At 45.3% G+C, this 20,959-nt stretch overlaps 1 protein-coding gene and 1 long non-coding RNA gene across 6 annotated transcripts in view; one reads left to right on the top strand and one right to left on the bottom strand.

Moving 5' to 3' along the window:
- The window catches only part of LOC140628744 (uncharacterized), a 122,193-nt gene extending 112,687 nt beyond the window's left edge, over nucleotides 1–9,506 (bottom strand). The window contains exon 1 of the long non-coding RNA XR_012026730.1: nucleotides 9,380–9,506. This is a non-coding gene — a long non-coding RNA (uncharacterized lncRNA). The remainder of the gene's footprint in view (nucleotides 1–9,379) is intronic.
- On the top strand, nucleotides 4,841–12,809 carry SLITRK2 (SLIT and NTRK like family member 2). Of its 5 annotated transcripts, none has more exons than XM_072818254.1 (5): nucleotides 4,841–4,981; nucleotides 7,081–7,152; nucleotides 8,787–8,840; nucleotides 8,936–9,102; nucleotides 9,376–12,809. In XM_072818254.1, the coding sequence occupies exon 5, from the start codon at nucleotides 9,407–9,409 to the stop codon at nucleotides 11,942–11,944; it is 2,538 nt and encodes an 845-aa protein (XP_072674355.1). In that variant the 5' UTR covers nucleotides 4,841–4,981; nucleotides 7,081–7,152; nucleotides 8,787–8,840; nucleotides 8,936–9,102; nucleotides 9,376–9,406; the 3' UTR covers nucleotides 11,945–12,809. The 5 variants fall into 5 exon arrangements, with proteins under 5 accessions (XP_072674355.1, XP_072674353.1, XP_072674356.1 ...); XM_072818252.1 differs by having other exon boundaries at nucleotides 9,364–12,809; XM_072818255.1 differs by lacking the exon at nucleotides 8,936–9,102 and having other exon boundaries at nucleotides 9,364–12,809.
- Nucleotides 12,810–20,959: the final 8,150 nt, after the last annotated feature.

Below are 20,959 nucleotides of genomic sequence, written 5' to 3'. Positions count from 1 at the left end.
GAGCAGGTGCCATCGCTAGTCAACACTTGATACAATTGGTTGAGCACTGTAAGTTTTTCTATGAGTTTGCACCACATGCACTTTTCCCCCTCTCTCTGTCCCCCACCCATTTTATTTTACTACCCCGTTGTCTGTTTTGTCCCATTTTTCCTTCCTCCCCTTCCTGATTCAGTATGTCAGGGTTCTTCAACCCCTGAGATCCAACCTAATAGTCACTCACGAAGTCAACCCCTGAGATCCAACCTAATAGTCACGAAGTCAATTTAGCAAAAAATTGGCCAGCAATTTTTTAAATAAACAGCAACGGAGTATTTCAGGGTGCATGGCTATGACAATGGTAATATGGTTTCAGAAACTCTTGCTTCAAAAAAAAAAAAAAATAAAAGAAACTCTTGCTTCTACCCATAATCGTGTCCTGGGTCATGAAGGAAAATCTATTTCTTTGTAAAGAGCAGCACCAATGTGCAGTGCCTGCCTTCACTGATGGTACCGGGGACATAAGAGGTGGCAGGCTGCAGGGTGTAGCGGGTCACGAAGGTGGACATTGGGGAGCCTGGGAGCTTGCTCTCGCTCTGTTGCTAGGTCATAGTGCATATCATGTTCCTTCCATTTGTTTGTTTAAAAAGTATAAGCTGTTTATACACACATACATGCACACATTATATATACATCAAATGTATATTTATACATGTAATAGAATATATATGTGTGTATATAGACACACAAATATACACACACACACATACACATGGCATACTGGTGCTACTGGAGAATGGTGGAAGCCAAGGATGCTTTTAAACCTCCCACGTATAAAAAAAAATAATAAAAAAAAAATTAAAAAAAAAAAAAAAAAAAAAAAAAAGGATCCCTGGGTGGCGCAGCGGTTTGGCGCCTGCCTTTGGCCCAGGGCGCGATCCTGGAGACCCGGGATCGAATCCCATATCAGGCTCCCGATGCATGGAGCCTGCTTCTCCCTCTGCCTGTGTCTCTGCCTCTCTCTCTCTCTCTCTGTGACTATCATAAGTAAATAAATAAAAAAAAAAATTAAAAAAAAAAAAAAATAAACCTCCCACGTTACATGTGACAGCCCCTGCCCATACACACACCAAATAATTATCTGGTCCAAAATGTCAATAGGGTCGAGGTGGAGAAACCCTGATACATACATATACCCCAGTCTTTGGAACAATCTAGGGAAAAGATGGAATGTTTTTAAGTTTCCATTCGAATGTTTGACATCATATAGTTCCAACCAGAATCACAAATAACTTTCTAATCCTGATTCTATTATCCAATTTATTTTTTTAAAGATTTTATTTATTTATTCATGAGAGACACAGAGAGAGAGGCAGAGACACACGCAGAGGGAGAAGCAGGTTCCATGCAGGGAGCCTGACATGGGATTCAATCCCGGGTCTCCAAGATCATGCCCTGGACTGAAGGTGGTGCTAAACTGCTGACCCACCGGGGCTGCCCTCTATTATCCAATTTAAATTAAAATGTTGCTTTCTCACTAAAATCACTGTTTTGTATAATTTAGTTATTTTAAGAAGCGAGTTTAGGAGTCCCTCATTTCAAGATCTCCCCTCACGTATATGTACATGTACCACTTGACAATTTTCAAGGGCTTTTGCACAAATCCTGTCCTTACTGACTCCACATGGCAGGTTCTAGTACCCAGTTTTATACATGGGGAAACTGACAGGTGCCTGCTTAGGTCCCCCTGCAAGTAGGAAGCAGAAGTGCGATTTGAACCCAGGTCTCTAAAGGCTTGGATGTGTCCTCAATTAAAAGACAAACTACTCGGGTCCTGGCCCAGCACTATTCCAATCAAGCCAACGTGCCTGCCAAAATAATCAAAATAATGGAATTGAATTTAAAAATATCCACACTTTCAATAGCATCACAGAACCAAAGTCTACAATATCCTCTAAACTATAATTACTGGTATTAATGGCATGTCCTCTGTGTTGCATTTCTTTATTTAGGAATTTGTCTCTGTCTGAAATCTTCTTTGAAACCTTTGATTCAAAAGAGACAGTATTCTCTGAGAACATCTCACATCTGTCTTAGAATTACTGACTCTGCATGAAGTTCCTACTTTGTCCTTTTTTTTAAAGAGCTTTCTAGCTCTGGATAGACACAGAGAAGGTGGAGAGGTGACATTCTCAAACACAGTAATTGGGCAACATTTGCATCATCTTAGAAATGCATGCACGTGTTTGTTTTTTTTATTCATCCTATGTGAAGTTTCTGGTTTTCCCCAATCTTAGAATGAAATGATAAAAACCCAAGCAAAATTTGATTTTCTTTCTCTATTTCCCTACTGGCATTGCAATCAGGGATCTCTAAACCCACGGGTAATAGGAGCTGATCAGCAGAGAACAGCACACAGAGAGAGACCTTTATCATGCCACCACACCAAAAACTTAACAACGTCACTGTTATTCATAACAAAAGTGCGTTAACACGCTGGTCTTTGATATTCAAGTGTATCTGGGAATCTTCCCCAACACAGAAACTTTTTAAAAACTCAGTATAAAGAAACTTTCAAATAAATTGGCACATTTGAAACTCACACACTTCAAGTTCTCTCCTACCGTAATTATCTATGCAACAACCCTCACAGAAAGTTTTGTGTTGCTCATCATTTTGTCTGTGTGTGCATTCACGACACCCTTGAAACAGCTACCCACCTACTCGAAAATTTTATGCTGACGAAAAGAAAAGCCTGCTCTTTCTTATTTTATCTTACCATCGGTGTGGTCCCGTGTGGAAAGGCAGGCTGCTGAACGCTTTTCTGGGGGCTGGTAAACATGATAGCCTTGCTTCCAAGGCTACTTAAAATTGATGCATGCCACATTTTACGTGTTTCTACCGGATCAAAATGAAATGTTGGTTTTTGTCATTGATACTGTGTTCCCCATCTAATCTGTGTACAAGTTACTGCTTTTGTGTATGTGTTCCCTTTGGCTAGAGACACACCACCCTTCTCAGTAAACTGTCTCCTTTCTCCAGCATGACTGTCTCATTATTTCTGCCTTTGAATAGCCTCTTAGCTCTGTGTTTTGTGGTTGTTTATAGCACCCATTAAATAACTACAAGAAAAGATGACAGAGTCAGAAATGAGATAAAGACACAGAGGAAACAGCATTAACTTTTCCTAGTTTGTAATAATATGATGTGCCCAGACCACTGCTATTAGCAAACTGCACAGTTAGTATTTTGCACAAATAAAGACATTAATAAAACAGGGTAATGCTTCTGTTTCTGAGTACGTAACCGTAAACAGTCTGCCCCTGTGCACATATGAGAACTGTGCTATTCTGAAATTGCTTATCTGAATGGGAGGGAGATCTCCAAAAGTCTTTTTCAGGAATGAAGCGAAAGGAGCAGCAATGATCCTTAAAATCTCGGAGATAATGACTATAAAAGATAATCCTTTGGACTATTCTGGAAGTAAACTTTGCATATATTCACAGCATAAGATTATCAGTAATTTTCTTTTAAAAAGGCCCAGCATGGTCTCCTTAGAAAACCAATATGAAAAGAAAGCCAAGAAAAGGAAGAGCACAAAAGATTCCCCCTGGGGAAGGGCAAGAATGAGGTGGGAGTCAGTGCTGTGAGAACCTGGCTCCACTGTAGAGGAAATAACCTTGAAAACACACAAACCCCAATGCAAATTCATTAGTAGGAGAGCTAATGTTTGCTCTAACTTGGGGCCTCTCATCGTCCAGCCCACCCCCCACCCCCCACTCCTCCATCATCAAACTGGTGCAGATTCTGAACTGGGGGTTTTACAGACTCTGGAGTGGCGGTGTGAATCAAGGCCCCTCTCCTCCGGGATCCAGGGGGAAATGCCTTAGTGCCAACCAAATAAACTAACTCCCTACTCCTGGCTGAAATGTTCATGAACACAACTGCAACTGGATGCCCGGCACCCTGGGAGGGTGGCCAGGCCCTGGGGAAAGCAGGTCTTGAGGGGGACGGCAACGCTCTTGGCGAAAACCGCACCTCCCCTCTTGAACTACAGGGACTCTTTCACTGAGCGCCTTCCTGTAGTCGAATCACAACCACCTGGACTACTAATAAGAGGGAAAAGAAAGGAGAAAGGGGAAGGGGGTGCGGGCGGTAGTGGCCAAAAGTATGCTCTGGTCGATCCAGGCAACGTGGCGAAGAATTAAAAAGAACGGAATGAAAACGGGGACTGGCACGCTGCTAAGGGCTCGCTTTTGTTAACACGGTTGCCCGAGTCTAGCTCAGCTCCATATTATATGGAAATTCCTTGTTTACCATTCTCGTAGGAGGTCCTTAAATATCGGCCTGCGAACTCCCGTGATTGGGCGCTTACTAGTTAGGGGAGGCAGCCGTCCCGGAGGGCGTCCAGCTCGGAGGGCTGGCTGCCGCTTCACTTGTCCGGGAACTTCCACCCGGTGGTCTTGGTCTCCCCTTGGGATTTGGTACCGACCGGGTGCCATCCTCATCTCACTGCACCGAGTCCGAGCTGCAGCCCACGGTCGGAGCTGCAAGGGCTGGGCAGAGTTCCAGGCGAGAGGGGCCGAGAGGCGTGAGCAGCGCTCCGCCGCGCTCGTCAGAGAAATGGAGCGGCGGCTTCTTTGTGGGCTGCTACATCCCCCTCCCGGGCGCACGGCGGGGACATTTGATCTGCAGGGTGATTGATAAGTGCGGAGAGGGGCGGCCGTCCCTGCCTCTCCCCCCCCTCCCCGCCCCCGTTCTTCTTCCCTCCTCCCTCTCGGCTCCCTCCCCGCTTCCTGCCAGAAGCGCTGCCCGGTGGCGAGCCGCTCCAGTGGGGATCTGCCTGCCCTTGGGGGCGCCGCCCGCGCTCGCCGCCGTGCCCCCGCTCCCGGGCCGTGCCGGCCGAGGCTGTGCCGGCTCCCACGGCTCCCACGGCTCCCGCGCCTCCCGGCTGGCCGATGCTGCGGGCGCCTCCGGGGGAAGCCGCGGGTGGCGCGCTCGCCGGGTAAGTTCACGGCAGCACTCGGGAACGCTGGCGCTCAGCCCCTCTGCCTCTCCCGGCCGCCTGCCCTCGCGGGGGGCGATCGGGCGCCGGAAGCCCGGGCGCGACCCGCCGGGGACCGCGCCGGAGGAGGCCGCCCTCGGTTGCCGCCCCCGCCCGGGCTCGCTGGCTCCGAGACCGCCCGCGCGGGCGTGGTCGGGCTCGGGGCGTCGCGCAGCCCCGGGGCCCCGCCGGCCGGCTGCGAGCCGCGGGTCCCGAGATGAACGCTCGCCCGGGCAGGGGCAGCGCGAGTGGCCGTCGCGGATGTGGACCCCGGCAGCCAGCGGGGAGCGCCCGGGGGGCTGAGCTAGCGGTCGGTGCCGGGTGCCCAGAGACCCGGGCATCGCCCAACCCCCCGGCCGCCGGAGGCGCCCTCCGGGACGGGAACGGGTACCTGCCGCCTGGGGAGGTGGGCGGGCGGGGGAGAAGGTCGGGCGGGCGGCTGACAACCCTCCCCAGCGGGCCCGCCGGACCCCCGTGGACCCCCTCGGGGCCTGGCGGGCGGCCGGGCGAGCGGGCTGTGGAGGCACTGGTGCCCCGAGCCGGGCTCTGCTCAGTCGGATGCCAGAGAGACCGAGGCGACGGAGTCTCCGCTCCTGCCTCCCTCGCCCGGCGAGGAGACGGAGCGTTTGCCTTATTTTAGCGGCCGCCTCTGCCTCCCTTAGGCTCCCAGCTCCCCCAGAACCTTTCCGCCACCCCAAAAGCCGGCTCTCGCTAGCGGGGTGTCGCGGCGGGTCTTCTCGAGACGCCAGGCCAAATGAAACTTACTTAAAGTGCTTTTTCCGGGTCGGGGCTGATTCGGTTCCAGGAACTGTGTTGGGGAAAGCGGCTGTACAAGCTCGGGGACAGGCAGGAGGCCGAGGAGTGGGGCGAGGGCGAGGGTAGTCCACCGACCCGTGTCGGAAGCTAACCATGGAATATCTGTCACACCATCTCTGCGCTCCCAGTGTCGTCCCCCACTCCAGCCAGCTTACCACCGCATTTCCTTCACTCTGTCATGTTCACGGATTTCAAGCCCCCCAGCTGCTCCCCACCTATCTACCCCTTCCCTCCCTCCCCCACCCTTGAAATTCTTAAGAAAATAGTCTCCCTCTTCAAGGAGTATTGACAGCGTCATCATTGTCTTGGAGGAAATTGCTCTATTTGCCAACTAAAACTAATATTTCATATTTCACTTTCAGATACTTATTTTTTTTTAAGAAAGCACACGTTTAGGTAAGACACCATCACCACTGTTTAAGTTTAGGCAGATAGTTCTTCTCGAATTCACACTGAGCAGTAGTGAGCTTTTGGGAAAGCTCCTGGACCAGGGCTCAGAATCCCTGGGTTCTGCCTCTCATTTTATAGATTCTTGAACTTAAGCAAGTCAGCACTTCTCCTGGTTGAGGAATGCCCTCATCTAGAAAATGAATCTGATTGCAAAGGTCTTGCCCAGCTCTCATATTGGCTTCTGCTTCGACGAAATATTAACCTAATTAATAAATGTTTGGTAAATGAACGACAACGAATAAGCCATATCTCTCTAGGAACTATGTCTGTTTAGCGTTTAGAAATATGGAGGAACAAATGCCCCTTTGCTGTGAAAGGAAGCTTAATCGTGCACTGCATCACTCCGCATCTAATGATGCAATTGCAATAGAGAGTGGGAGGCCATCGGCCGGCTGCCCCTCCCCCTCAGAGGACAGCTCAGCTCGGGAGCCCTTTGGCACCGAGAAGGGAACTTGGAGGCCCCAGAAGGAAAGGATCTTGCCCAAGACCACGCAAGAATTACAGGATGGGGAGGGGGCTCACGATGTCTGGTCCAAGGCTCTTCCCCAAAGGGACAGGAGAGGGGAAAGGTGAAAGCCTGAGAAACATTCTGGAGGAAACTGCCAGAGCCACAGGTTGCCTTAGCGTCCAAGTCTATAAACTATCAGAGCCCTTCTGGGGGAGGAAGGAGCCAAGAGCTGGTGTGGACGTGAGCCTAACCTGGAGGCAGGAAGGGGAGAAGCGGGGGCGGGGGGGGGGGTGCTCTCCATCCTCAGGCGGCTCCTTTTGCCAGTGGGATTGTCTCTATTCCAAAGCTGGCCCTGCAAGGGGACCTGTGTCAACTCTGTCTGAAGCAGGCTGGGACTGAAGAGGCGGGGAAAGCAAGTGTAAGTATGTTATGGGACAGGCGCATCCCCGGCCAATTCTTTCACCCCCTCTCTTCCACTGCCTCCTTTTCCTGCCTCACAAGAGGCTGCCCCTGGCCCTTCCAGGTAACAGCAGACATTCACATCTTGCAAATGGACTCCACACAGGGGACACACCTGGTTCCAGGGGACCTTAACCTAATGCAGGAGAAGGGAGATAATGAAGGCCATAACCCAACACCTGGCAGTTACTAAGGCTCTGAAAAGGTTATCTGAATCCAATTGAATGTCAGAGCTGGAAGGGCCCATACAGCCCATCCCCTTTTGCCAACAGCGATGGGAAGATCCAGAAAGAAGGGACATACCTGGCAGCAGAGCTAGATCAGAACCCAGGTCTACTGGATGTCAGGCCAAGACCTCTTCCATCTCTCGTCTTTCTCGGGAGCCAGTCTTCCTGCCTTCTGTGCTAGCTCCCCTGCCCTTGCTGCCTGGAGGCTTAGGCCCCCTCCGTGTGCTCCCACTCCTGGGCACCCACACCCAGCCAAGTGAGGCTCCGCCTGGCAGTGCCTCTCTGACACCCACTCCTCCTTCTTGCAGGCAAAAAGCACACGTTCAAACTTCATCATCCCGCTAACTATCAACCTTAGGGAGAGAAGGGTTTTGTTGTCGTTTCCCTCTAACGTTGAGCTGGCTTTTCAGAATCCAAGCAGATATCTGTTTGGCCAGTCACCACCGGGAAAGTAATTTTCTCAGTACTGAAACAAAGCTCTGTATGTAAAGCACAAATCCCCTCTTCGACCTCCTACACAGACACTCCGGAGCGGGCACACACCCTACCCAGCACCCAGAGCATCAGAGCCCAGAGCTAGGAGGCTGGCAGGCGGGCCCCAGTCCTGTAGCAAAGAGGCACATCTCCTACACACACACACACACACACACACACACACACACCCCTCGCACTGGGGAGATCTGGATCTCTGCTTGGGCATGTGGAATGAGACCCCACTGGAAGGGCCAGGAGGGAGTGGCAGGTGGGAGACACCACTAGAAGGGGCCAGAGGCCCAGGAGTCCCAGCGGTCCCGGCCCCTCAGCGGGGCCCCTCCTGGAGAATCCCTCTCCAGGAGCTTCGCCAGCCGCTCACCGCCCGCCGGGTTGGAGGTGGAGTAGTTCAGAATCAACTGACGCAGCCCGGATTTGTGCTTTGCGAAGCCACTCGCGGGGAAGGGAAGCATCTGCCCCTCCCTCCCCCACCGCGCGCCCTCGATCCACCGCCTGCCCCCTCCCCGCGTGACGTCACCCTAGCCCTGTCCGGGGGAGCCTACAAAACCTCTCAAATTCAAACTGCTAGGCGCACTGCCGCCGCCGCCACCGGATTGGAAGCGCGCGCCCAGGCTCGGCCGCCGCCGCCGCTGCCGCTGCCTCCGCCGCCCGCCGCCCGGGCCGGCCGGCTCCCCGACCTCCCTACGCAATCGCACCCCCGGGTCCCCATCGACTCAGCCCCCCGCCGCTCCGGCCCTCCTCTCCTCCCCTGCGGCCTGCCAGATTTCCAATTTCTGCGCACTCCCCCAGCCAAATTAGATCCGGCGGCAGAAAGCAGGGCAGCCCCCCGGGAAGCGGCGTCTTCTTTTACCTTGCTCTTCTTCTCTTTCCGAAGATGCTAAACTACTGGCGGACTGCGGAGGAGAGGGGTCCCGTCTTCTCCTGATGTGTGAGTAACCCCCACCCCGCTCTGTCTTTGCTCTTCCATCCTCTCTCCCTCCCCCACCGCCAGTCCCCTGATTTTCCCACCCCCTTTTTGCGCAGTTAAAAAAAAAAAAAAAAGTAAAGCGATTTCTGCTGCGAGCCTAAGACGGGCGAGCCGCCCGAGATCTCTTCAAGATACCCCAGGGGAGGAGGTGATGGGCTGGATTTAGTAGGACAACTCGATTACTAATGACTCCGCGGCTGGCTGCGACCCGCCGGGAAATCAGGTGCAAGCATGTGTGCTCTGGGACGCGCGTGTGGGTGGGCCGGCGGGGGCCGGCGGCGGGGGTGGGGGGCGTGGGGGGTGGGAGGTGGAGGGCGAGGAGAGGAGAAACCGCTTGGAGAAATGCAGTGATTTCATTGTGCCGTGTTGCCCACTCCCCGCATTCTCCGTGCCTCCCACTCCGCCCCCTGGCTTTGCCATTTTAATCGGGCTTCCTTGTTTCTTTCTCCCCCGCATCCTGCTCTCTCCGGCACCCTTCCCCAAGGTTTGCCTGTAGGTACCTGAACTGACACCGACGGTGCCTAAAGATGCTGAGCGGCGTTTGGTTCCTCAGTGTGTTAACCGTGGCCGGGATCTTACAGACGGAGAGCCGCAAAACTGCCAAAGACATTTGCAAGATCCGCTGCCTGTGCGAAGAGAAGGAAAACGTACTGAATATTAACTGCGAAAACAAAGGATTTACAACTGTCAGCCTGCTCCAGCCCCCCCAGTATCGAATCTACCAGCTTTTCCTCAATGGAAACCTCCTGACCAGACTGTACCCTAACGAGTTCGTCAATTACTCCAACGCGGTGACTCTCCACCTGGGCAACAACGGGCTGCAGGAGATCCGCACCGGGGCATTCAGCGGCCTCAAAACCCTCAAGAGACTGCACCTCAACAACAACAAGCTCGAGGTGCTGAGGGAAGACACCTTCCTCGGCCTGGAGAACCTCGAGTACCTCCAGGCCGACTACAATTACATCAGTGCCATCGAGGCAGGGGCGTTCAGCAAACTGAATAAGCTCAAAGTGCTCATCCTGAATGACAACCTTCTGCTGTCGCTGCCCAGCAATGTGTTCCGCTTCGTCCTGCTGACCCACTTAGACCTGAGAGGGAACAGGCTGAAAGTGATGCCTTTCGCGGGCGTCCTGGAGCATATCGGAGGGATCATGGAGATTCAGCTGGAGGAAAACCCATGGAATTGCACCTGTGACTTGCTTCCTCTCAAAGCCTGGCTGGACACCATAACTGTTTTTGTCGGGGAGATTGTCTGTGAAACTCCCTTTAGATTGCATGGGAAAGATGTGACCCAACTGACCAGGCAAGATCTCTGTCCCAGAAAAAGCACTGGTGACTCCAGTCAGAGGGGCGGCCACGCTGACACGCATGTCCAGAGGCTGTCGCCTACAATGAATCCTGCTCTCAACCCAACCAGGGCTCCCAAAGCCAGCCGGCCACCCAAAATGAGAAATCGCCCAACTCCCCGGGTCACCGTGTCAAAGGACAGGCAGAGCTTTGGACCGATCATGGTGTACCAGACCAAGTCCCCTGTACCCCTCACCTGCCCCAGTAGCTGTGTCTGCACCTCTCAGAGCTCAGACAATGGTCTAAATGTAAATTGTCAAGAAAGGAAGTTCACGAACATCTCCGACCTGCAGCCCAAACCCACCAGTCCAAAGAAGCTCTACCTGACAGGGAACTATCTCCAAACTGTCTACAGGAACGACCTCTTAGAATACAGTTCTTTGGATTTGTTGCATCTAGGAAACAACAGGATTGCAGTCATTCAGGAAGGTGCCTTCACAAACCTGACCAGCCTACGCAGACTTTATCTGAATGGCAATTACCTTGAAGTGCTGTATCCTTCCATGTTTGATGGACTGCAGAGCTTGCAGTATCTCTATTTAGAGTATAATGTCATTAAGGAAATTAAACCACTGACCTTCGATGCTTTGATTAACCTACAGCTACTGTTTCTCAATAACAACCTGCTGCGGTCCCTGCCCGATAATATATTTGGGGGAACAGCCCTGACCAGGCTGAACCTGAGAAACAACCATTTTTCTCACCTGCCTGTGAAAGGGGTTCTGGACCAGCTTCCAGCTTTTATTCAGATAGATCTGCAAGAGAACCCCTGGGACTGCACCTGCGACATCATGGGCCTCAAGGACTGGACAGAACATGCCAACTCCCCCGTCATCATCAATGAGGTGACCTGTGAATCTCCCGCGAAGCATGCAGGGGAGATACTGAAGTTTCTGGGGAGGGAAGCAATTTGTCCAGACAGCCCGAACTTGTCAGACGGAACCGTTCTGTCCATGAATCACAACACAGACACCCCTCGGTCGCTTACCGTGTCTCCCAGTTCCTACCCAGAACTACACACTGAAGTTCCTCTCTCTGTCTTAATTTTAGGATTGCTTGTCGTCTTTATCTTATCAGTCTGTTTCGGGGCTGGCTTATTTGTCTTTGTCCTGAAACGCAGAAAGGGGGTGCCAAGCGTTCCGAGGAGTGCCAACAACTTAGACGTAAGTTCCTTCCAGTTACAGTATGGGTCTTACAACACTGAGACTCAGGACAAGACAGATGGCCACGTCTATAACTATATCCCCCCGCCTGTGGGGCAGATGTGCCAAAACCCCATCTACATGCAGAAGGAAGGAGACCCAGTAGCCTATTACCGAAACCTGCAAGAATTCAGCTACGGCAACCTGGAGGAGAAGAAAGAAGAGCCAGCCACGCTCGCTTACACTATAAGTGCCTCCGAGTTGCTCGAAAAGCAAGCCACGCCGAGAGAGCCCGAGCTGCTGTATCAGAATATTGCTGAGCGAGTCAAGGAACTTCCCAGTGCAGGACTGGTCCACTATAACTTTTGTACCTTACCTAAAAGGCAGTTCGCCCCTTCCTATGAATCTCGACGCCAAAACCAGGACAGAATCAATAAAACCGTTTTATACGGAACTCCCAGGAAATGCTTTGTGGGGCAGTCAAAACCCGACCACCCTTTACTGCAAGCTAAGCCGCAATCAGAACCAGACTACCTCGAAGTTCTGGAGAAACAAACTGCAATCAGTCAGCTGTGAAGGGAAACCACTTACAACCCTATAGCATCCAAGGATGCTGCTCCAAACTGTTGGAGGCACTACATTTGCTTTTGTGTGTGTTTGTGTTCTCCCTCTCTCAGCATCAATGGGGGACTTTGAAAATGTTTGGGGGATGGGGTGAAGCAATGATACTGCTTTTCCAAGTTTTCCTTTAAGTTATTTCTCTCTTGCTCCCCCCCCCACCTTCCCCCCCCTTCTCTCCTTAGGAGTCATCATTGAACATGAATGTTTCTACAGTGCATTTTTTTCATATATTTTGTTTATGGTTTTGTTCCTTTTTTCCTCTTTTATTTTTCCAGTGTGGGAATGGGAAGAGGCGATTATAGTGAATGAAGAAAGAGTAAGCAAACTTTTCACGTAAAAATGGATATTTAGTGTATTTTGTAGAAGATCTCCAAAGATCTTTTGAGACTATAAATTCTTTTGTAAATAATGATATATGGTATTTCTGTCTTCAGTTACCAAGTATAGCCACTAGGCATCACTTCTTTGTGTTAAAGTGCCTTTGCACTTTAAGTACATTACTTAAATGTTGCTTTTAGCTTTGATAAATTGAACATATTTTAATGTGTTGTATTTTTGAAATTAAAAACACTGTAAAATAGATAAAAATGTCAGCTATATTAAGTCAACGTACAGTTTGCTTGAGTTATAGAAACCAGCCTGTCATCAAATGATTCTAGTTGTAGGACTTTAGAGATTTAACTGTAAAATATTTCCTTTCCTCTGGGTTTGTTCTAAGTGATTTTATTTAAGTCAACTAAGGGGATTTAACAGTGGACTAGAGGTAAGAAACTGCCTCCGTCGGGATTAGTAATTCATTAATAAAATATATTTAACCCAATATCAGAGTGAATTGAACAATTAATGCCCTTCCGTAAATCATTATTTTACACTAACATGGTCAGTGTTTTAGATTATTTTCCTAATTAAGAATGCATTACACAACTTGTAATATATTTTTTCTGCATTAAATTAGATATTTTTATATATTTAAATGAAAGAGTCTGTATTTCTAACTTTTTAATTGAAATTAATATTTTTTCTGCCTACTGAAACATTTTCTATAAACTCACACCAGTAGAGGCCGCCACACACCTCATTTAATAAAGACATATGAGCCATTAAATACCTTGAAGGAACACTTCAAAGGTGAGATTAAAACATCCCAAGTAAGTTCTCTGCAAATTCAAGGCAACAGAGACAAATGTGTACATCACTTTCTATTTCTTTTAGCATTAAAGATTAGATTCAGAATCCTCAATTTTCACATTTTCAAAGAAAGCAGCATTTTCCTCTTACATTTATTGAAGCGTTAATGGGGTGCTATCAGATCATGTACTATTTGCATCTCCAAATCAATTGAAAAGTACCTAAACCAAGAAAGTAAGCATCTTTTCTCTTCTGCCTTCTTGAGGCATGTGCTACTTAGATTTTTCCTTGTCAGCTCAAGCAAGCCTTTCGTTTTGGTCTTAGTATTAGAATGATTTTAACTAAACAAGTCTATATAACATTTATGAAGCCTTATTAGCCTGTAAAGAATTTTTAGATGCAAACATTATTGTGCAATTTAAACAAACAGCCCTTCTTTACAACAAAAAATAGTTTTGTTTTGTCTATTGTAAATCCTTATGCAACTGGGATGGTGATCTGCATATAAAGTAGTCCAGCTTTTCAATTCCTTATTAAAGCAATTGATGGCGTCTGAAAGAAGCACACTGTTTCCTTTTCATAAATAGGTTACTGCACATAATAATCCTTTATTATCATGTGGAGATTGAAGTGGATCCTGATAACTTACTTTTAAAGCTTTAAAATGACTAATAGTACATTGTCTGTGACTATAAACAATTCATGTGATAGGCTCTCAATTAGAAATTACTTAAGTCCAAATTATTTGGATTAATAACTACTGGTGCAAAATAGTTTTTTTAACAATAGAAGTCAATTATGTATATTTCAATGTAAAGGGCATTCAGGAAAAACAAATGCCTTTACCAACCCCAAATCTCTGAATATCTACAGTGACAAGCTAACATGTTCACTCTTTGATTAGAGATCATAATTCTTATCCAAATCCATTAGATCAAAATAAAAAATGGTGACCTGAAATGATCTACAGGAAAGTTAATGTAGTGAGATTTTTACATTTCCTAGAAGAGGAGAGAGAGTATTATGTTAACTCAACTTGGAGATAGCTCCTGGCAAAGCCACCTCCTTTTTGAGTGAAGTATATACATACACATATGTGTATGTGCGTATATGTATGTACGTGTATATATATACATATACATATATACACACACACATATATATACACACACCTACACACACACACACCTACACACACACACATAAGAGTTTCAAAAATCCTCTTGTGGCTGCTCTCATTTTGTGCAATGATAAATACAGAATACAGAGTACAGAGGTAGGTATTTTGGGAAGTGATTATAAAGGCAAATTAGTATACATATTGCGTTAAGATAGTTTTTAGGTTTCAACTATATATCTAACTAGAACTACTGATGTAGTGATTCCACTTCAGTGTTTGTTCTTATTCACCTGAAAGGAAAGTCATTCCATTATCCATAGAAAATTCAATTCATTGATCTTAAATAGAGATAGCTTAATATTCATTTAGTTACATTATTTTAAAGAGGCCTCCTGGAAGAACTCAGATTCATAAACTCTCTCGCTTAATCGTTAGGATGTAAATCTAGATTCTCATGCTCCTTAGATTTTTACTTCATTTGTATTAGGTTTTAAGATGAAATTGTTTGAATGTGGTTCAGACTATTTCATTTAAAGGCATCATACACCATATACTTTGAAGCTTTATTTTCTAATGCAATCACAAACACATTTACGTTTATTAACTTATTAGCATCCCCACTGACTATATTGTTTTGCTTTATCCACTCCAGTGCTATTTTATTTTAGGATTTTGTTTTTATCTCCTACAGCTGGATTTTGCTATTTCTCTTTTATTTCCTATGCAACCTATAATGGGTATGAGCATCAGCACAGCGAAATGGTTCCAGCCAACAGAATGTGATCTCCCCTGGGCCTGCCTGGAACAGATCTATATGTCTGGCCCTACAAATGGCAAATGGTAATTTCCTTCGATTCTAGCTCTTAATTGCTTTCACTGTTTCTGAATATACCTGTGACTAAGTTCGTATTGAAACACTCAAAAGAACTGCTTCTCAGTCTGGACACAATTGCCAAGAGTTTGATTTGGTTCTGGACTTTGGTCAACCTGTGTGCCTTTTTCATTCCCGCCAGCAGCTGGTGAGTAAGGAAATGATGCTTCAATTTCCTCTGCTTTGTCCTCTGACCTCTAAGGTTATTTAATTTTTCTAAATATTTCCATTTCATCAAGGGCTCCATATTTTAATGCATTCTACCAAACAAACAAACAAACAAACAAACCCATATAGGGAACAAGAGAGGTTCTGTGATTTTTCAGATCCTAGAAATTCATTTTGATTGCACACATTCCAGAAACATACTGGATTGGATGCTAGAGTGAAGAAAGTTTTCCAGACGATTCTCCCGATTCAATCATTTCATTCATTCATTCATTCATTCATTCGTTCAATACATATTTATTGAGTGCTTGCTTCCTAGGTGCCAGGCTCTATGCTGTGTGCTGAAGGGGCACAGAGTTACTGTAGACAGGATCTCTGCCCCACCCCCTCGACCCTTACCCCACCCTCACCCCTCACCCCCTGCAGGGAACTTACAGCTAATAGAGGAGAACCTTATTTGAATGACAATCACCCAGAGTCAACAGTGGGAACAGTAATGAAATGCAGGAAGTTGGATTTTTAAAGGTGATTCTGTGCAATGAAGTATGAGTGATAAGTCATAAATAGACTAGCTACAGTGTAACCACCATTAACATCTCTTGAAAATCATACAGCTAAAAAGGCGGGGAAACCCACAAAAATAGAACCAACTTCTGCAGGATAGGGCCCAATATTACGGCCTGAAGATAGCTACATCCTCGTGCTATCTAAAGATCTACATTATAAAGATGAGTCCCAAAACTGTAAATACAAAATCACAAACGTAGTAAACATTTTCTGGAACATCCATGTCTTAGAGGCAGTATTTGCTCTATATTTCGGTGGCTTTAAAAGATAACATTTTGGCTTAAGTGTCGTTTGCCAATACAATGATAACATGACACTTACCGGAATCCTGAGAGACAAAATTAAGTACTGTATATAGGCGTACTTTGCTTCTCACAATGGTTGTGCAAAAAGTCACGTGTAAATTGAAGTTTTGTAAATCAAATTGTATTTTAAATGCATTAGGGGAGCTGCCACTTAGAGAACACTTGTGAATCCTTTTATAAAGCAGAAAACCATTTTATAGTACAAGTAATCACTCTAATTCATCTGTTTTGTATGTTGGGATTTTCAATATCGACTTTGCTTAAAACAGAGCCTACCTGCATAATAAGAGTGTGTTTTGCTAGTGCTGCTTGTGTTACCACTCTCTTGGTTGCTAAGGGCTCATACTTGAAAATTTGCTGCTGTGTTGTGTGAATTGAGCTATCGAGCGATTCTGTGATGGCACAGTAGCATTCCTGAACAGCCCAAGTAGCCAGCCCGTTTCAACTCAATTGAACACAGGACTCTTGTCAGCAGCATCTCCTCTTTCAGATGTGGCCATGTTTTCTTAGAGGGTAGTGACTCCTGAATTCACATCCTATAAAGTGCTTAGAGTCACAGGTTTTATAATAAATATGGTATTATGTAAATACATTGAACTGCATGTGCGTTTGGAATTTTTTAGCAGTATTTTAGCTTGAAAGTACTTGTACGAATACTGTTAGATTTAGTTGCAAATAATTGTTGTCAAGTTACTGGAATAAATGGCAAATGAAACAAGCTCTCGTGTAGACTTCTGTGCCAAATAGTGACACTGTTTCAAAACTTGAATGTCAAAATTTGGACTGTTAATTGGCCAACTGAAATACTGAAAAAGTGACCAATTACATTGTGTTCTATTGGATAAACTGTTTATACAGGCATTTTATGCTAGACTTAGCATTCAGTTAATAAATATTCACTAGAAAAGCACATTTGAATTAGTTAGAAAAGTTCTTTACAATTTTAAGAGGAATTAATGACAAAGTATTTTGAATTAGAAAAATTCTTTAGAATCTTAAGTGGAATTAATGACAAAGTATTACTGGAACTTTGATATAAACTGTTCAAATGTTTACAAATTAAGGTCTTCTAGTCCTTATATATTATAATTTACATATTAAGGGTAAAATGAGTTTCTTTAAAACATATTAATACTTTTCCATGAATGTCCATTAGTATCAGACTTAAAAATTAAAAGTAAAAAGAGTAACAAAAACCAGTTCAAACAGAGATGTCTCTCCAGGAATTGAAAGTCTACTGATTTTCCCCACACACCCACCACACACACACACCCACTCCACAGCCAACTGGTTTTCATGATAAAAATTCCAATACCAGGGGCACCTGGGTCGCTCAGTGGTTGACCGTCTGCCTTAGGCTCAAGTCATGGTCCCGGGGTCCTGGGATTGAGTCTCGCATCAGGCTCCCCACAGGGAGCCAGGAGCCTACTTCTCCTTCTGCCTGTGTGTCTCTGCCTCTCTCGCTCTCTCTGTCTCTCATGAATAAATAAATAAAATCCTTTAAAAATTCTAATACCAAAAGTAATCTGATAAATTTATATTTTATAAAATAAGACAGATTGACTTGCAAATCCAAGGAATAGAAACTATGAATTCACTCATGGAGATGTTATCACTATGTTTGCAAAGACTAGAGTTAAAATGAGAGAGAGAGAGAGAGAGAGAGAAAGATGCATTTGTTGCTCTAATTGTGTGTGTATGTATATATATATATATATATATATATATATATATATATATATATATATACATATAGCAAAGTGGCTTCTTTGGCTATTTGTATTTGGTTGAACATCAGAATATATTGCCAGGTACACTCCATTCACAAATGTATAGCCTAACAAAGGATTTGAGATTCCTGTGGTGAACAGGAAGGTATTGAGAACAAAGCATCCCCTTCTTGAGATTATTAAGTCGCTATATGCAGAATATATCCAGCATATTCGTGTAGCCTTCACAAGATGGCTAAAACAATTAGACTAGCCTCATTTTGAACTGTTTTGTTGAAGAATGAGAGCTGGTGTTTGATACACTAGATTATCTGGTCATTTAAAAAGATTGCCTGGGTGGCGCAGTCGGTTGAGCACCCAACTTTTGGTTTTAGCTCAGGTCCTGGTCTCAGGGTTGTGGGATCAAGCCTCCCATCAGACTTAGTGCTCAGCATGGATTCGGCTTGGGACTCTCTCTCCTTCTGCCCCTCCCACCTTTCTCTCTCTCTGAAATCAATCAATCAATCAATCTTTTAAATCAATCAATCTTTTAAAAAAAGATTACTTGAAAGGGAATGGGAACAAAAGCAATGCATAGCTCCCTATTCTGAATGCTGGTCATCAGCAAGTCAGATGTGTCCATTGATACTGAAAAAAGATCATCAAGATAGATGTTGTCATTCCAGAAGGGGTCTGGAAATGCACCTGGATCCATGTTTCCCTGGGCAACCACTTGGTAATTAGTATACATCATTTTTATTAATTTAATTTTCAAACATTATTTTCTATTTGCTATTTTCTATTTAGGCAAAAAATGTTCCTTTTTGCCTAAAAAGGAATATTTGAGCGAATTATCTGTCAAATCCAGTTACCTGGCATTTTTGGACAGATCTGACCTTGACAGAATGTTGGCTTCAACATGAAATATCGGGTACTTTCCAGATCATGAGTGACTGTTGGGCAGACAGGATGGGTGAATGGATAATCCTTGGCCAAGTCCCTCGCTTCTCAACCCCCTTTCATCTTCACATCATTAACACCTGACACAGTGTTTCAGAACATAGTAACTCTCCAGTAAATATTTCCTTGATAAATAAATGAATAAGACTCTGGCTTTCATGTGAACAATGAAGAAAAGGTTGAAAACTGGAGGATATAAGTTCAAAGCATAATTACAATGGATTTCTAGCTATTCCAGGAAGTCTGAAACAAATGTTCACTTGGAACATTTTCAGAACTCATTTTCAGAGGCATACACACACACACATACACACACATACAAGACACACCCTATGAGGATGGCAGAGAAGTTATGGTAACACATAGCCAAGATCCCAAGTTTATTACATGCAAGCAGGCCCAATTTTAAGTGATACTTGAGTCTGTCTATTGAACCCAATGATCTCATTCTAGATTTAAAAGTAGCTTTACTGCTGAGCTGTGAGATTGCCTTGTTATTGGCTTTTGGAATTGGGAGATTCTGAGTTGAGAGAAAGTGCACTCCCTGACAAGCTTGAATGATGAATTCTTCTAGAGCTTATCACATAGTTCTTCCTATGGCTCTGTAGATTTAATTGGTTTGTTTCTTAAGTGTTCCAGATAAGAGAGAAATTCTTTGGGTTCAAGACCATATTAAACCACATTCTTGTCAGAACATGGTTGTCTCATAAAGTCTGATTTATACAGAGTAAGAACTTACAGGTAGTGTTTCATAATGAGGAGTCCTAGGATCTGAGCTTCTGATCTTCAAAAAGCCAAAAAGCTGTAAGGAGAACAAGTCATAGCTCCCCCTGGGTTCCAGTTTCTCCAACTGGGAGCCGTGGTGGACCAGATGAACTCAATGGACATATCTAACTTTTACATTCTAGGATTCTAAGCTATTTTGGGAGCGGTGGTTATACACAAAACAAACATTGAGACAATTACTCAGGTGATTCAACATGAAGATCTCTTACCCCACTTCCTCTTTCAAGTCGCTAATTCAGACATAGCTTGACCCTAATTTCATTTTTACAGGATTCAAATGCACTATTCTCCTTGGATCAATTTCTCTTCTCAAACTTGACCTAAAAAATGTTCAAGCCACTTTTTAAAATTTATTTGTAATTTGCAACGTCTTACTGTTTTGTTTTGTTTTTTGGTGGAGGTGGAGCAGGGGAGGTGATGGGCTTTTCATGTAGCTGTTTTGCAGGGGAGTACTCTGTGGGGTTGAAATGTTTATTTTTCTGTGTTATAATTAAAGAAGTTAAACTTTATCTAGGGAGATCCTATTATCACATTTCAGGCATAGAGCATTTTCCCACTCACTTGTTCCTCATCCCATCCTTTTAGCCAACCCTGGCAAGTTTCTTATCATCAGGGAAACCAATGAACCCTTGGACAACCCAGTTGAGCTTCAGAAATGCAATGATTCATTCCAGTGAGCAAAGCTCTTAGCTGACAAGTGGCGTTTGGCCTCTTTCTGATCATAAACTTCAGCCACAGTTTTATTGCTGGGCCAATGTGTCTCTATCTGGTCAAATAGATTTTAACTGGAAACAAAAACATAAAGGCCCCTCAGTCTTGTAATATTCAGCTGACATGATCTTTGTAAGAGTGGAAAAGAGAAAAACATCCATTCAAAGACTTCCTCTGCTTTCCAGAGGTTTCTGAGGGGCTTATTAAAAACATTAGTGAATGAAAGGAAAATCCAGCTATACTTTGCTATGTGTTTCCTGTCATGTTACAGAAGGTTAGGAAAAAGGAAATGTAGGTTATTCCAGTCCAAGCTATCGTCTTTTTTAAGGCTGTATATTTTAAGTAATCTTTCCCCCCAACATGGGTCTCAAACTCACAACCTAAAATCAAGAGTTGCATGCTCCACTGACTGAGCCAGCCAGGTGCCCCCCCACCCCCGCCAGTTGTCATCTTTAAAAAAAAAAAAAAGAGAGATTCCACTGAGATACTAAGGACTTAGAGTATGATTACATTTCAAGTGTTTAACTTGAAATTTTGGAACAAAATATTTTTTATCTACTAAATTGATGTCTAAAAAACAAGTACATGTTAAGCAATCATCTGGGTAATTGGAGAGAGGGACTTGTTAAAGGAATCTTATTAGTT

This window comes from Canis lupus, chromosome X, assembly GCF_048164855.1.
Source record: "Canis lupus baileyi chromosome X, mCanLup2.hap1, whole genome shotgun sequence".
Classification (NCBI taxonomy): Eukaryota; Metazoa; Chordata; class Mammalia; order Carnivora; family Canidae; genus Canis; species Canis lupus.
The sequence above is the reverse complement of the archived record's forward strand: the minus strand, read 5'-3'. Positions and strand labels throughout refer to the sequence as shown.

Bases quoted from the DNA above. Each gene is read 5' to 3' on its own strand.
- SLITRK2 (XM_072818255.1), top strand. From the start codon at position 9,407: ATGCTGAGCGGCGTTTGGTTCCTCAGTGTGTTAACCGTGGCCGGGATC.